Source organism: Staurois parvus, unplaced genomic scaffold, assembly GCF_062004578.1.
Source record: "Staurois parvus isolate SC_StPar_1 unplaced genomic scaffold, SC_StPar_1.0 ptg001912l, whole genome shotgun sequence".
Classification (NCBI taxonomy): domain Eukaryota; kingdom Metazoa; phylum Chordata; class Amphibia; order Anura; family Ranidae; genus Staurois; species Staurois parvus.
In genome coordinates this window covers 121,490-137,397 of record NW_028319708.1, presented here as the reverse complement: position 1 = coordinate 137,397, position 15,908 = coordinate 121,490, and the positions used below count along the sequence as shown (strand labels likewise).

The 15,908-nt window shown below is 43.8% G+C and overlaps 1 protein-coding gene across 3 annotated transcripts in view; it reads right to left on the bottom strand.

The window, feature by feature from the left end:
- The window catches only part of RCCD1 (RCC1 domain containing 1), a 32,049-nt gene extending 16,472 nt beyond the window's left edge, over positions 1-15,577 (bottom strand). For all 3 annotated transcript variants that reach the window (XM_089664408.1, XM_089664407.1, XM_089664406.1), the window contains exons 1-7: positions 15,334-15,577; positions 11,743-11,961; positions 9,581-9,734; positions 7,420-7,541; positions 5,149-5,220; positions 4,908-5,072; positions 2,514-2,543 (exon numbers count right to left, since the gene is read on the bottom strand). In XM_089664408.1, coding sequence (XP_089520534.1) covers positions 2,514-2,543; positions 4,908-5,072; positions 5,149-5,220; positions 7,420-7,541; positions 9,581-9,734; positions 11,743-11,961; positions 15,334-15,496 — 925 coding nt within the window. In that variant the 5' untranslated portion in view covers positions 15,497-15,577. The remainder of the gene's footprint in view (positions 1-2,513; positions 2,544-4,907; positions 5,073-5,148; positions 5,221-7,419; positions 7,542-9,580; positions 9,735-11,742; positions 11,962-15,333) is intronic.
- Between the last annotated feature and the right edge of the window lie 331 nt (positions 15,578-15,908).

The following is a 15,908-nucleotide window of genomic DNA, read 5'->3' as shown; positions in this document are numbered from 1 at the left end:
GTTAAGGACCTTCTACGGCCCTGTCCAGCTCTCCTACAGTAACTGCCTGTCTTGTGGAATCTCCTCCATGCTCTTGAGACTGTGCTGGGAGACACAGCAAACCGTCTGGCAATGGCACGCATTGATGTGCCATCCTGGAGGAGTTGAACAGCCTGTGCAACCTCTGTAGGGTCCAGGTATCACCTCAAAAATGTCAGTGGCCTCCACCTGTAAAACCATTCCTGTTTTCTGGGTCATCTCATTGTTGCCCATCTAGTTCACCCGTTGTTAATTTTATTAACACCAAAGCAGCTGAAACTGATTAACAACCCCCTCTGCTACTAACCTGACCAGATCAATATCCCAGGACTTTCATTGACGATACTATATGCCTATTAATTTTTTTGAGCAGTGTGTGTGTGTGTGTGTGTGTGTGTGCATATATATATATATTCCACTTTAACATAAAAATGTCAGCTGGAGACAATGTCATTTACAATCAGATTATAATATCAGTGGTCTTAAGAAATATCTGGATTTACAGTGGCACTGCAATCAGTATGAACAGAGGAGAAAACACGGAAAGAAATTTCACTTTCTCTTCATGGAAATTTCATGGCCCATGATTTACTTTTGATAACAGTGCCTTGGAGTCACACTGATAACACTGACACACGCCATGAGCTACTCCTATGTTATATCTAACAAGCTTAGGACACAGGAGGGAAAACATGATTGCACTACAGTTTAGAGAACTCCACTCATGATATAAACCACAAGAAAATATGCATAATAATAATCTGCATGCATTGTCTTTGTTCTCCTTTAAGGATCCACATAGATCTCTGCTCTGCACAGTGGAAGTATGGGCCAATTAAAGGAAAGACATATAGGATGCAGTCTGTCACCAGCATTAAGGCGTCGTGCACACTGAGGGGTTCATTTACTAAAACTGGAGAGTGCGGAATCTTGTGCAGCTCTGCATAGAAACCAATCAGCTTCCAGGATTTATTGCCAAAGCTTAACCACTTGCCCTCCTGAGGATTTACACCCCTCCCCCCCCTCTTCCTGACCAGGCCATTTTTTGCCATATGGCAATGCATTACTTTAACTGATAATTGTGCGGTCATGCAACGCTGCACCAAGTTTTGGCCTGAAGATTACTTAAAGTAAAGATCTAAATAGCAGACACCCTGGGTTAGGTTGACATTGTCGTTCATATATAGAGATTTACATGCTGGTGCTGCCACCCACGTAAATGTTGCATCGGTAGCAGAGAAAGGGTTAACACATATGAATAACATGTCACCTACCTTTGACCCAATTTCCTTACTGTTATGAAGTTGCTGGGGTGGTGGGGCGTGTGGGGAAGATGGCCATGACCCTGGTTTAGTTCCTATTTCCATTGAGTGACTTTCTTCCACCTCCCCTTTTCCCCTTCCTCCCTCACCCCCATTTTTTTTTTATTTTCTGTGACCTTCATTGTTTATGTTATTATCTTCCATTCTATCTGGCCCTTGAGTGTGCCTTTGGGGGAGTGAAAAAAAGACCCAGAACCAATACTTGCCATTTAAAGCGATACTCAATGTTCATTTTTTTTTTTAAATAACAAACATATCTATACTTACCTGCTGTGTGTAGTGGTGTTGCACAGAGCAGCCCAGATCCTCCTCTTCTGAGGCCTCCTGCCGGTGCTCCTGGCTCCTCCTTTCTGCAGGGTGCCCCCATAGCAAGCGGTTTGTTATGGGGTCACCCGAGCAGGTTGTTCCCAAGCTGCTGCACCATGTGTCCATTCACGCATAGAGCGATGGATTGCCCCCCCTCTTCTCATTGGCTGGCTGACTGTGATTGACAGCAGTGGGAGCCAATGGCTCCTGCTTGCTGTCTCAGCCAATGAAGGGGGCAGAGACCCGGGACAACCAAGGTTGTTGTACACATTGCTGGATCTCGATGGGGCTCAGGTAAGTATTGGGGGCTGTACACAGAAGGTCTCTTACCTTCATGCATAGAATGAGCTTTTACAACTACTGTAATCTACTTTCCCCTTTCCATTATTTCCATTATATTTCATGTCTATGGCTCACGATAGAAGTTAAGCACACAGGTTCATCTTTTTCTGTGACGCCATAAGTACTGTGCTTGTGTTTAATGTTAATGTGTATTTGAAATGATGACGCTCTGTAAACAAATTGTGAACGATGTGTAGATTAATCATCTTCTACAGAAATACCTTGTACTTTGGAAACTGAGAAACATTTGTTGGACCTTAAAACATAATAAATAAATAAATGCTGATTGTAAGAAGCACCCCTTGTTGGTGTCCAATGGTTTGTCCCAACCCTGTAACTTCCACTTTTGCTGGATATTGTGCTGGTCTGTTATAGGCATTGAAGACTAAGGGATCTACTGGCAGGATCACCAGATAATAAAACAAGGCATTGTTTTCCTCTATATTCTACATTTTCATTGTTGTCTGATGAACAGGTATTTTTTTTTGCTATTGGAGAAATATTGGAGGAATAATCGGTACTTACCCCAACCCCAAGTGTACAACTCACCGGAACCTGCAAATGACAGTGAATACAAATTAATGAACTACACCTTCCACAGTAACCTGAAAATGGACAGAGGACAAGTGTAGCGCTATCAAGTCCCGCCCTACATGTTTCGTCGTATGACGTCATCAGGAGTGTACTACTGTATCACTTAATATTCACACCGGATGCGAATGGGGGTTTCTTTGGGGTTTTTTTTTTTTACTTTTATATGTTTGTACAATTATTGGTACTTTATATATATGTTTTATACAATTTCACTGTATACACAGTTTCATGGCATTGTATATGTGCTATTTGTAGCACTATTGTCGTTTAAGCACCTAATATTTACTTATTGGTTTATTTGGGATTTAGTCACTGGGGAGGAGGGATACAATTGCCAGCCCACAGGGCATTATAGCACATGCACATTTGTGGGGACCCTTTGTGTAGTAGGGACTTCATTCATGTATTTCATTAATTATTTAAAGTAGTTTTTGGGAGAGGCAGGGCAGCAATTTTTATGTTTGCACTCACACATTTGTTCACCAGTACACATTTGTGATTTTGCTAGCAGCAGCCAAGCTAATTGATCAGTCATCTGCGCAGGTTATACTCACACACCATAGTAACCTAACAGCAGCCTTGCTTGGTTGCTATAGGCAACCATTCTATTTTTGGTGTGGTTTTCTTACCTTCACTTTTGTAAATCAACCCCAATGATTTGTCATGTCAACACTTCTATTAGAGCTGAACTCTGGGTAAAATAAAAATATTCCCTTGAAGTGGAGAATTTTAACAGTGCAAGGGTTACATACTACTTTGGGTCTAGGGGACCAGAAAAAGCACTTTTACTTACCCGATCCTCCTTTCCTGCAGGCTCCCTCTGTGTTGCTAGACCAGTCCCTGCAACTGCTTGTCCCCTATGCTTCAGGGATCACAGTTCTCTGACATCATCAATTCCAATGCAAAGCCCTGAACTGGACGTGAGGGCACTGAGGAACAATTCACCGCTGCAGCATAGAGGAATGGAGGAAAGCGCCAACTGCTGGGGAGGTGATCAGGTAAAAAAACAAAAACCTGTCTTTTTATGGTTCCCTGGACCTAGACATTTAGCCCTTGCAGCACAAGGCAGCCCCCCTGTATGGGAGAGTTGTTACTTTCCCTGGAAATAGGCCTTAACCCCTTCCTGCTCTGCCCCAGCATTCCTGTAAAGTGTTACTAAACCCCGAACCCTGCATTCCCTATATCTGGTCTCCCCGGACCCTGCAGTCACTATATCTGGTCTCCCCGGACCCTGCAGTCACTATATCTGGTCTCCCCGGACCCTGCATTCACTATATCTGGTCTCCCCGGACCCTGCATTCACTATATCCGGTCTCCCAGGAGCCTGCATTCACTATATCTGGTCTCCCCGGACCCTGCAGTCACTATATCTGGTCTCCCAGGACCCTGCAATCACTATATCTGGTCTCTCCGGACCCTGCATTCACTATATCTGGTCTCCCAGGACCCTGCATTCACTATATCTGCTCTCCCACAGTACACACAACATGGAAGTGCAATTATTTTAGTAAATATAAACTGCTAAATACCTTTTCTCATCAGCAGTTAGAGCAGTCTTGTGACCTCTATCAGTGTTCAGCTGAGAACTGGTTAAAGCTTGTAGTAGGAGTTTTCTTTCTGCTCTAGGAGGATGCAAAACCCCTGACTTCTGTGTGGACAGTGCTGATTGGCCCTGTGTTGCTCACATGCCTTCTCCCAAGAGAAAAAAAAACTCTCTAGCAATACACACCAAACTGAGCATGCACAGAGTGACTCCACACAATACGGGGACACTGGAAGAAGGGGAGGATCAGAGAAGACAGGATCAAACAGCATTTTTACACAATGCAGAGGATTAATCCCTTAGGTTCCACAGGGAGTATAACAAGCATGCTTTACTGCATATACAGACTGATTTTACTGTTGTGGGTTTAGTAACACTTTAATGTACGGGTGGGGGACAGGAAGGATCGGTGATCATGAAACCACTGTTATTGGCTGTCACAGTGGTCACTTAATCAGGAGGCGGGCCAGACAGCTACCTTTGACAGCCTAGTGAAAGCGCTCTCAGCATAGAAACATCAGCTGCCCATTGACACATATGTGTGGCATGTGGGTGATAAAGTTCACGCTTGTGCTGCTGTACATATGTCTTGTGCAGGTGGCAACAGGTAAAGTGGATTTGGGTGATATTGTGTTTGTTGATACAATAAATCCAATTCTATTACATTTAGTCCTTTGTTTTTTGTTTTTTTTTTAAGCCTGTAGTCTAAAAATGTAACAAAAATCATATTCATGAGCTGTGCCTATGAGAGAAGTACACCAGAAAATACTGCAAGTACTCACATGTTACTGCAGCCGTGTGACGTGACCCACAGCTTATCTTTGAAGCTTCTGATTCCTGGGGGAGGTCAATCAAAGCTGGGAAGGACTGGACTGCAATATAACCACTGTCTTCATCATCATCATCATCATCCTCCTCCTTTGCACTTGCATCCTGCAGGGTCATTCCTGAGCAGGAATAAAGTATTGTATCTATAATGCGATATAACAAGACGTGGAGGATAAACGCAGCAAATCAACTTACTTTCTTGTGTCTTTGATGGAAGTCCAAGCTGACCAGATTCATTCCATCCCCAGCAATAAATGTCTCCACCTTCTACATGGAAGAAACACGTAAGTGCAGTTACTCAGAATGTCAGATTAATAATTGGTTTGAGTGCCTTTGAGTGAGTGTTAGTTCACCTTCAGCCCACACTGAGTCCAGCTTTGAGGTCACGCTACTTCAATGCGATTTCAAAGCCACCAATCAGTGCGACTTCATGTGCAGCTTGCCGACAGCTGTGCGACTTCATACAGATGTCAATGAAAGTCGCACATGAAATCGTACAAATATAGTGCAGGAACCTTTTTCAAGTCACAATGATTTGAACGGATCCATAGTCGCAAATAGGGTGAGACTTTCATCTGTCAAGTCACATGACAAGTCGCACCCGGTGTGATTAGGGGCTTAGAGAACAAATGTAAAGCTAATCTAACACTGTACACCCCCTCCCCCCCACCCCTTTCAGTCTCTGCTGTACTTGCCTCCAGGGATGCTGAGCTGTCGGTGCCCACACAGGCAATCTAGTGGACAGAAGCGGAGGGATTTTGCTTCCAGGATGGACCAAAGCAATTCTGATTGGTCAGTGCTGTCACAGGGCATTGCTCTAATCTGTCCTGGAAGCACTGCACAGAAGAGAGAGAGAAGAGCAGATATTTCAAATCCCTGGACCGCTAGACCGCTTGCATGGGCACTGACAGCTCACCAACCCTGAAGGTAAGTACAGTGGGGACTTAAAAGGGTGGGGAGGGTATATGGTGTAAATTCAGATTTACATTTCTCTAAAAGGTGAACTAACACTTTAAGTGTTACTAAACCCAGAACATGTTGTTATACTCACCCTGGAACCTAAGGGGTTAATCCATCCACCTTGTGTAAAAAGGCTGTTTGATCCTGTCTTCTCTGATCCCCCTTTTTCCGATTGTCCCTAATCCATCTGCTGGTAGTACAGAGCCCTAGGAGGCACTCTGCCCATGCTCAGTTTGGTTCGTAATGCTAGAGAGTTTTTTGGGGGGGGTTTTTTTGGGGAGGGGGGGGTTCATGTGATCATCACAGGGCCAATCAGCACTGTCCAGACAGAACGTCAGGGGTTATGCAGTTTCATAGTCAGAGGAGAATGAAAACTCCTCCTACAAGCTTTAACCAGTGCTGGACAATGATAGAAGTCACAAGACTGCCATATACTGCTGATGAGAAAATGAATTTCACAGTTTATATTTACTAAAATAATTGCACTTCCATGTAGTGTGTACTGTGGGAGACCAGATATAGTGAATGCAGGGTCCTGGGAGACCAGATATAGTGACTGCAGGGTCCTGGGAGACCAAATATAGTGAATGCAGGATCCGGGGAGACCAGATATAGTGAATGCAGGGTCCTGGGAGACCAGATATAGTGAATGCAGGGTCCTGGGAGACCAGATATAGTGAATGCAGGGTCCTGGGAGACCAGATATAGTGACTGCAGGGTCCTGGGAGACCAAATATAGTGAATGCAGGATCCGGGGAGACCAGATATAGTGACTGCAGGGTCCTGGGAGACCAGATATAGTGAATGCAGGGTCCTGGGGAGACCAGATATAGTGAATGCAGGGTCCTGGGGAGACCAGATATAGTGACTGCAGGGTCCTGGGAGACCAGATATAGTGAATGCAGGGTCTGGGGAGATCAGATATAGTGAATGCAGGGTCCGGGGAGACCAGAGATAGTGAATGTAGGGTCTGGGGAGATCAGATATAGTGAATGCAAGGTCCGGGGAGACCAGATATAGTGAATGCAGGGTCCGGGGAGACCAGACATAGTGAATGCAGGGTCCGGGGAGATCAGATATAGTGAATGCAGGGTCCGGGGAGACCAGATATAGTGAATGTAGGGTCCGGGGAGATCAGATATAGTGAGTGCAGGGTCCGGGGAGACCAGATATAGTGAATGTAGGGTCCGGGGAGATCAGATATAGTGAATGTAGGGTCCGGGGAGATCATATATAGTGAATGTAGGGTCCGGGGAGATCAGATATAGTGAGTGCAGGGTCCGGGGAGACCAGATATAGTGAATGCAGGGTCCGGGGAGATCAGATATAGTGAATGCAGGGTCCGGGGAGATCAGATATAGTGAATGCAGGGTCTGGGGAGACCAGATATAGTGAGTGCAGGGTCCGGGGAGACCAGATATAGTGAATGCAGGGTCCTGGGGAGACCAGATATAGTGAATGCAGGGTCCTGGGTTTAGGAACACTTTAATATCTCATAGTACCTACCACTGATACTGGCTGAATGCCAACCTCCAGCTGCCACTTCTTTCATTGGTACCCCATGTAAAGCTTCCACTATGCGAGGTTCCCAGACATCTTCTACATCTCCATGTCCCAGCTGCCCATGTCTAAGAAATAACAAGGAACAGATCAAACATGTTCATCTCTTCTCAATGACGCTGGTTTACCAATGAATTAATTTCACTCTGTGATGACATTGTAATTCAATTAAATTCAGGTGAATTAGCGGCTTCAATAACAGGCACTTTTACCCCCTTCCTGTCCAGGCCAATTTTCAGCTTTTGCACGGTCATGCAACACAGTACCCATATGACATTTGTAGCATTTTTTCACACAAATAGATCTTTCTTTCAGTGATATTCAGTCGCCACTAGGTTTTTTATTTCTTGCTAAATAAACAAAAAAATACCCAAAAATTTGTGAAAAAAAATGCATTTTTCTCCTTTTCTCTTATAGCATTTTGAAAATAAATAATCTTTCTTCATAAATTTAGGCAAAAAATGTATTCTGCTACATTTTTTTTGGTGAAAATAACCCATATCAGTGTTTATTATTTAGTCGATAAGAAAGGTATAGAATCCACAAACTATGGTAAATATCTGAAAATCGATCAATCCTGATGTAGGGACGGCCTGTTTCTTGAGGCCCAAAAATGTCAGGACAGTACAGATATCCTCCAAATGACCCCTTTTTGGAAAGTAGACAGTCTGAGGTATATAGTAAAAGGCATGGGAAGATTTTTGTCATTATCTTTTGGAAAATTAAATTAAAAATGTTTTCCTCTTCTTTTTTGGTTTTTACATACTGTCACCAGTGCAGTACATCTTCATCATATAACTGCTGTGACGGCGATCAGGGACACTGACTCGTGACAGTATGTAAAAAAATATGTTTTTCTTTTTTATTACTTTTTTTATTTTTACCTCTGTGACCAGAGCACTATAGTGTTACCATAGTAATACTGCACTACTCTGGGCAAGTGATCAGGATTTTTTTTAATACATTATGATTGCTTATATCATTGAATTTCACTAGTAAATAAACAACAATTTTTACTGAATTAAACTGATTAATTCAGTATGTATTGTTGTGATTAGCTGTGATTGGCCAATGCTAATAACATGGTACAGATGTGCTGTGATTGGCCCTATCTGTACCATGTGATTACTGTGACCAGTTACAGCTAGCAACACAATTGTAAGTAATGAATAGCATGAAAGGAAGCCATTCATTGTTCAAGGTCACAGCGATCACATGGTACAAGCAGTGGGCCGGTACAGTGATCAATCATTGGCTGTTTGCCCCACAGCCACGTGCAATGCACATTCCAGGGGGACGTCATGAGTCCCTGCCGGCTGTTATATTACAATAGGCCAGGCAGGAACTGGTTAAAAAACAAATTGTTTCCTATTATTACTACTACACAGGTTTTACATAGAGCCAACAGTTTGTGTGGCACTTTCCATAATAAATTGGAACAGACCAATTACAATGCACTTCAAGACAAGAGGGTTCAGGGGGCCCATGAGAGCATCCAATCTAAAAGGGAGGGCCAAGTGATACAAAAGGTAATAACTGTGTGGGATGAGCTGATGGAGAAGGTGGAGGTATAGTTATTAGTTGGAGGCATGCTAGACTTCCCTGAAGAGATGAGTTTTCAGGGATCACTTAAAAGATGAACAGAGTAGGAGATAGACAGATAGAGGTAGGGAGTTCCATAGGATGGGAGAAGCTTAGGAGAAGTCCTGGCGGTGAGCATGATCTTCCTACAAATGTGATAGGGAATTTGAAGTGAATACAAAAGTATTAAAATGATCTTCATTGGAAACTCAGTCCCGGTGTACTTCATGAATCAGATTTACACGTGAGTGAGAAAAGACAGATGAAGGGCAGTATAGGACAGCACATGGAACGCTTGTGGAAATTTGTATCTAGTACAGTGAGGTATGAATGAAACAGACTGGAGGAAGCATCAGGAAACAGCTGAATACAGCTCTGGGGGTTTGGGTCTATCACCTTCAATTCTAATGTTCAAAAGAATGCTTAGACAGCAGCCCTTCTATTCTACTCTCCATGTGTCTCCATGACTCTCCATGTGTGATGGTGCACAATACTGAGGTTTGCCCGAAGCTGGACAATATCCTACCTGCCGGCTCCCCAGGTCATTATTCTTCCATCCGAGGTCAGCAGTACAACGTGTTCATTCCCTAGTGCAATCCTCTGAGCCTGCACTGTGAGCGGGAGCTCCCTGAAGAATGGAGGCTCAAGTAATACATATCCATTGCCCACCAAGGGGAAGACTACAAATAATACAGAAAATAAACATTTATTTATACAGTGCACATTACAAATTGAAATATTATTAAAAAACTATGTACTTAAATAAAAACCCCATCATACTCTTGCCTGGGAGCAGGATAAATATCCACTGCCATGTATAGAATTTCTTCTTTTCAGTGCTATGCCCTGAACATGTATAAATTGCTACAGTAAAAATCTGCACAATAAAAGAGAACCAATCCCAACACATCAGAGATAAAGCATGATAGTAGCTGCCATTCTGATGGTGGCCATACACTGAACGATTTTATATCAAATCATATGGTTGACAGATCTACTGTCCAATCGGAATTAGAATCAGAATATAGAATGGATCATTTGATGCACCATGTTTAACCATCATATAAAAATATCTACTTTCCTGTGTTCAGATTTTTCTGTCCAGACTGATTAGAATCATTTCATTGAAACTAACTGGTTTTGCTCGAAATCGATCGTGAACAGAGTATGTGTCTTTTTGACAGTCCATAGATCTGATCGTATTATCCGATTCTGGGTAGAGTTGCTCGATCAGATCATTACTTGTATGGCCAACAGGTACACATTAGTGTCTGGGCACTGATGTAACTCAGCTTCAGCTAACAATCCAAGCTGAAAAATATCTTCTGGGGTAGTCATAAAGGAGTGTGGAAACACTCTAGGATTCTGTCGCTTCTCTGCACGGCAAATGTCAGGGAACGCAACAGATTCATGGACCTAACATGAACATGGATCTGCATGGAGGGTGTGACGAGACTGGAGAGTCCATACCACCATAGTGCATGTTCAGACCTTGCTAGGTAGGATACTGATGGCAGTGCAACCAACAGCTCCTAGCAATTAATGACTCTTCACCATCCCCAATCAGCTGCCAGCCAGGGAATTCCTCAGCGGACAGCTGAACATCAGCCGGACAAGCTGGCTGACAACATTGGCAAAATATGGCAATGGCCATATCTGGGCAATAATATCACCAAGATGGACACTCCAGCCTCATTGTTGCACCTCTCCATGCACATTCATTAACCCCTTTGCGCTGGCGCCTCCCGGTCCTTTAAGAGTTTCAAATGCTGGGAGGCGGGTGGGGTTTTAGGGTCATGTGACTGCCGTGATTCGCCGTCACATGATCGGAAAACGCCCCGATCGGAGGGTAGATAGGGACCTTTCTGTGAGTCATGGACATATGTGCTGGGAGCATGCAGGGCGCGCGCACTCAGCACATATGTATTTTCTAATGGCACGCAAATATGTGGCCTCTCGGCGTCAAGGCCCAGATGCCAAGAGGCCACATAATTGCGTGCGCTCGGCGTCTAGGGGTTAATCTGTCACCTGCACCAACATTCTATTACTGTATTTGGACAATGATGTTAGCCAGCATCCCCACCCCTTTGTTTAATTTCAGATGTCAGCTTAAGAATTTCCCAGCTAGCAGCTGAATAGAGCTGGGGATGAGTCATCTGTTGCTAGGAAGCTGGTTGCCGCCAGCATCCTAGTAACCCTGAGCTGTGTGGTGGCAGCGGTTACATTTTGACAGTTTCCCAGCACAAATGCCCAATTCTGAGCACCGAGTCTGTCTGTATGCCATGTGAGTTGGTCTTAATTACAGCCAGTTTGTTTGCCTGAGAAATGACAGTAATTCTTTTTAGAATCTGTTGCAGACATAGTAATAGATTCTAAAAGCTACGGTAGTAAGAACTAGATTATTCTGGTGGCCATGACACTACTGATAACAAAATTGGCGTACAGCTTTCATGAATGAGGTGCAGGCCTTGTTAAAGGGGCCATATCTCCAGAAAAGTGTCAATATCTCTTTATTATCATCGATTGTTCTAGACACATACACACAATGTGAGTCATGCCATCACACTTACATCTGCATTGACAATGGACAGGAAAAGGCACTTGGTGAAAACATTGTCACCTATGCTTTGAATGTCAGGTAACCAAAGTGTATGGGTACATCAATGACTAGGAAACAATTGCCTTTACCAGATTTATTTCCAGCAGACACCGCCATTTTCCACATGGGCTCTGGCAGTGTTCCATCGGGATGTAGGGAGCCAGTGTTCCAGCACTCCACCCTGTCCTTCATTAGAACAATCATGTACTTCTCTGATAGCAGGACATCCTGACAATCCAGACCACAGAAATGGAGGTACCGCTGGGGAGATCCACCAACAAATCCGGAGAGAAGTAAACCGCCATCTTCTGCAAAATAAAACCAGACTTTACAGGAGCAGCAAATCACAGCAAGACCATTCCCACAGATTATTGATCTGACACACAAAATGGTCTGATAATTGAAAACAAAATTCCCATTTTTAACAAAATATTCATCAACGCTGATCTCTGGATCCAGGAAGCAGCAGCTGTTAGCATGGACCCCCCCCAGGGGCACCATAGAGACCAACTGTCTTTGTAATGGGAATACAACACAAACTAGGTATGAGATGGTCCTGAAGACATGCAAAATTGCATCCCATTGGCTTTAATGCAAAATCGTATCCCATTGTCTCCAATGCAAAAATCGCATTCCCAGGAATAGCATGGTGGCGTACGTATTGCGCATGCACGGAGCGCTGGAAGACGGCGCGAACGCACTGCGCATGCACTGGCGTCTCTGGATCATTTCCAGTGACACAGTATATAAATAGGAATGACACACGGCACAGGCGTAATGGGTATCCCTTTCTGAGGAAGTGCAATTGCACGAAACGCGTCAAAGGGGCCATAACGCCGTGACGTCCAGCACCGCTCCTAACATAGGTCCCGTGGCCACCTTTCACTTTATACGGTCAGTGTACTTTGTTTGTATACTCTTATTTTATTGAATGTTTCCAAACCACGTGGAATAATAAATTCTTTTAAAAAATACTACACCATGGGCTACTTTTTGTTGACTCCTCCGTGAGCCAACGTTCATTCCTAGAGCCCACACCTCATGGCACAGGAGCCATTTCCATTTGCTGACACCAGTCCACCAGTGTAGAGGAGGACACCAGTTCCAGTGTGAGTTATCCGGGCCATTTACCTAAGAGGCTTCCACGGTGACACCCGGTGATTTATACTAAGGGAGACGACCGTTTGGCTGCCCAATACCAAAAGGGAGGAGAGTCCATTAAGACGGCCCAGCTCATCCATCCCATCCCATGAGGGGGACCTCTGGTTATATTGATTATATGCATATTGAAAGATACGCATCTGGTGAGTGCGTATTTTTACTATTTATCACCTCGCCACTGGAACGTGAAGTCACTATCAACTCCTGTACCTATCACCTGCCACAAACTGTCACTATTTATTTTATTTTATTATATTATCATTTTACAGATTTGTGATTTATCTTGATTTTTACTTTTGACTATGATTTGGCTATGATTTGCACCAGCACTAGTACATATTTGTATATCTATAAACACTGCAGAATTCATCCGGCTGCTTCTGTCACTTCATCAATAAAAACCCATGACCCAGTGCCACTGGAAGCCGTGCATGCCCATGCCATCACACTGCCTCCACCATGTTTTACAGATGACGTTGTGTGCTTTGGATCATGAGCTGTTCCAAGACCTCTCCACACTTTTTTCTTCCCATCATTCTGGTACAGATTAATCTTAGTTTCATCCGTCCAAAGAATGCTTTTCCAGAACTGGTCTGGCTTTTTTAGATGTTTTTTTGGCAAAGTCTAATCTGGCTTTTCTATTCTTCAGGCTTATAAATGGTTTGCACCTTGTGGTGAACCCTCTGTATTTGCTCTCGTGAAGTCTTCTCTTGATTGTAGACTTTGACAATGATACGCCCAACTCCTGGAGAGTGTCCTTCACTTGTCTGGATGTTGTGAATGGGTTTTTCTTTACCATAGAGAGGATCCTGCGATCATCCACCACTATTGTCTTCTGTGGATATCCATGCCTTTTTATGTTGCTGAGCTCACCAGTGCATTCTTCTTTCTTCAGAATGTACCAAACTGTTGATTTGGCCACTCCTAATGTTGCTGCTATCTCTCTGATGGAATTGTTTAGTTTTAGAAGCCTTACAATGGCCTGTTTCAAGTGCATGGACTTCTCCTTTGAACGCTTCCAAATGCAAATACCACACTTAAAATCAACTCCAGACCTTTTACTTGCTTAATTGAAGAAATAACGATGGAGTAGCCCACACCTGGCCATGAAACAGCTTTTGATTCAACTGCCCAATTACTTTTGGTCCCTTGAAAAAGGGGGGATGGCTACTCTTAAGAGCTTTAATTCCTAAACCCTACTTCCAATGTGGATGTACATACTCTCAAATTAAACCTGAGTGTGCACTTTCAGCTCATATCCATTATAGAACTATAGCTTGAATATGTTTTGGTAAATACCTGAAAAAAACTAAAACTGTGCTTGTGTGCAAATATTTATGGACCTCACTGTACATGACTCCTTTCAAAAACAGCAGGCTACATAGGAACCCTGGGTGATCCACAGACACCAACTATAAGGGTACCATCACAAACAGTGTAATCATCGCTCCTCACTGGTGTTCAGGATCAACAGGAACGGTCTCTTCCCACATTGTCAGATAAAGCAAAGGTAATCATTTACAACACATTATTTTTGCATTAAAAGCTAAAGCACATATTTCTGACCATGTGTTGTTTTATGTATATTTAGTGGTGTGATACATAGTCACCCCTCCCCCTTCCACTAGAAGTATTGCAGAGTTCTTCTCCCTGCCATCTCCTGTCAAATGTAGAATTTGGTGCAGATGTGCACAGCAGTGTCATTCATTTAGATATCTGTGAATAAAAAAAAACAAAAAACTACAAGTCCCATCTGCCACCATGGTGGAGGGACTCATAGTTCTCAATGGGGGGCACAAGGGCTGTGACCTCACTGGACTCATAGTCATCCGATACTTCCTCCAGCTCCATAAATGAAGGTATACACACGGTATGGACCTGAGCTAGAGGAATAGTCTTCAGGAGTCAGAGCATTGCACCCGCTATCCACTGATTATGGTTGCAATGCTTTGCAGTCTCCAATGCAAAAACAAAAAAAGTAAAATGCAGATTTTCGGTTTTAGCCGCATGAGTGCATTTTCTTATATATATATAATTTTTTTATTTATTTTTTGCAAAAGGTGGAATTATCCTTAAAGAGAGCTGCATCTGCAGCACACATCCATCTGCAGCGCACATCCATCTGCAGCACACATCCAATAACTCTGACAGCACAAAGGAACAGAATGTACAATGAAATCCATACTGAGAGATGGATGGAAACTGCTGTAGCTGCCCTCTTTCTGAAAATGCTCATCGCCTGGCCTTGCGCCACTATTGGTCACTGACCTGGAATAAGCACAGTGCCTGTTTGTCCATCAACACATGTTCACAGGAGGCATGGACAGAGGGGGATCTGCATACAGCTGTACATTGTGGACAGGGTGATTTATATTTAAGTACTGCACCATGGCTTATGTTTGCTGCACAAAACCAGAACCCCAACCCATCCATCCATCCATCCATCCAACCAGCCAGGCAGCCAGTGCCAGGTAACAGTATATCAGGACGATACCACATCTGACCAGTAGGTGTCGCACCTGTCACAAAAGCCGAGTAACTCCAGGAGGGCGCCGCTCTGAGGATCTTCTTCTGATCCGGATCTAAGCCTCTAATCTGAACCGGTTCGGGGAGGAGTAAAGTCTGCCCCTCCCCCTGTTCTAGTTGCCCGAATCCTCTGAACCCGAAGCCGAACCATACCATGGAGCGCAGCGATCACACCGCCGGGAGCGAGCACCGTACTAGTTCTCTGAGCAGCTACACTACCCTGTTTATGTTTTTGCGCATGCGTGAAAAGAACCTGCAATGCAAGTGCTCCCCCTACCGAGTATAGAGAAGACTGCAGCCACAGGACACTGGTGACCTTACTGGGGTTAGAGGATCTTAACCACTTGCCCTCCTGAGGATTTACCCCCCTTCCTGACCAGGTCATTGTTTGCGATACGGCGCTGACAATTGCCCGGTCATACAATGCTGCACCCAAATTATATTTACGTCTTGTTTTCCCACAAATTGAGCTTTCTTTCGATGGTATTTAATTGTCTGCGTGTTTTTTATTTTTTGCATTAGCAAAAAAATCACCATTTTGAAAGAAAAACAATATTTTGACTTTTTG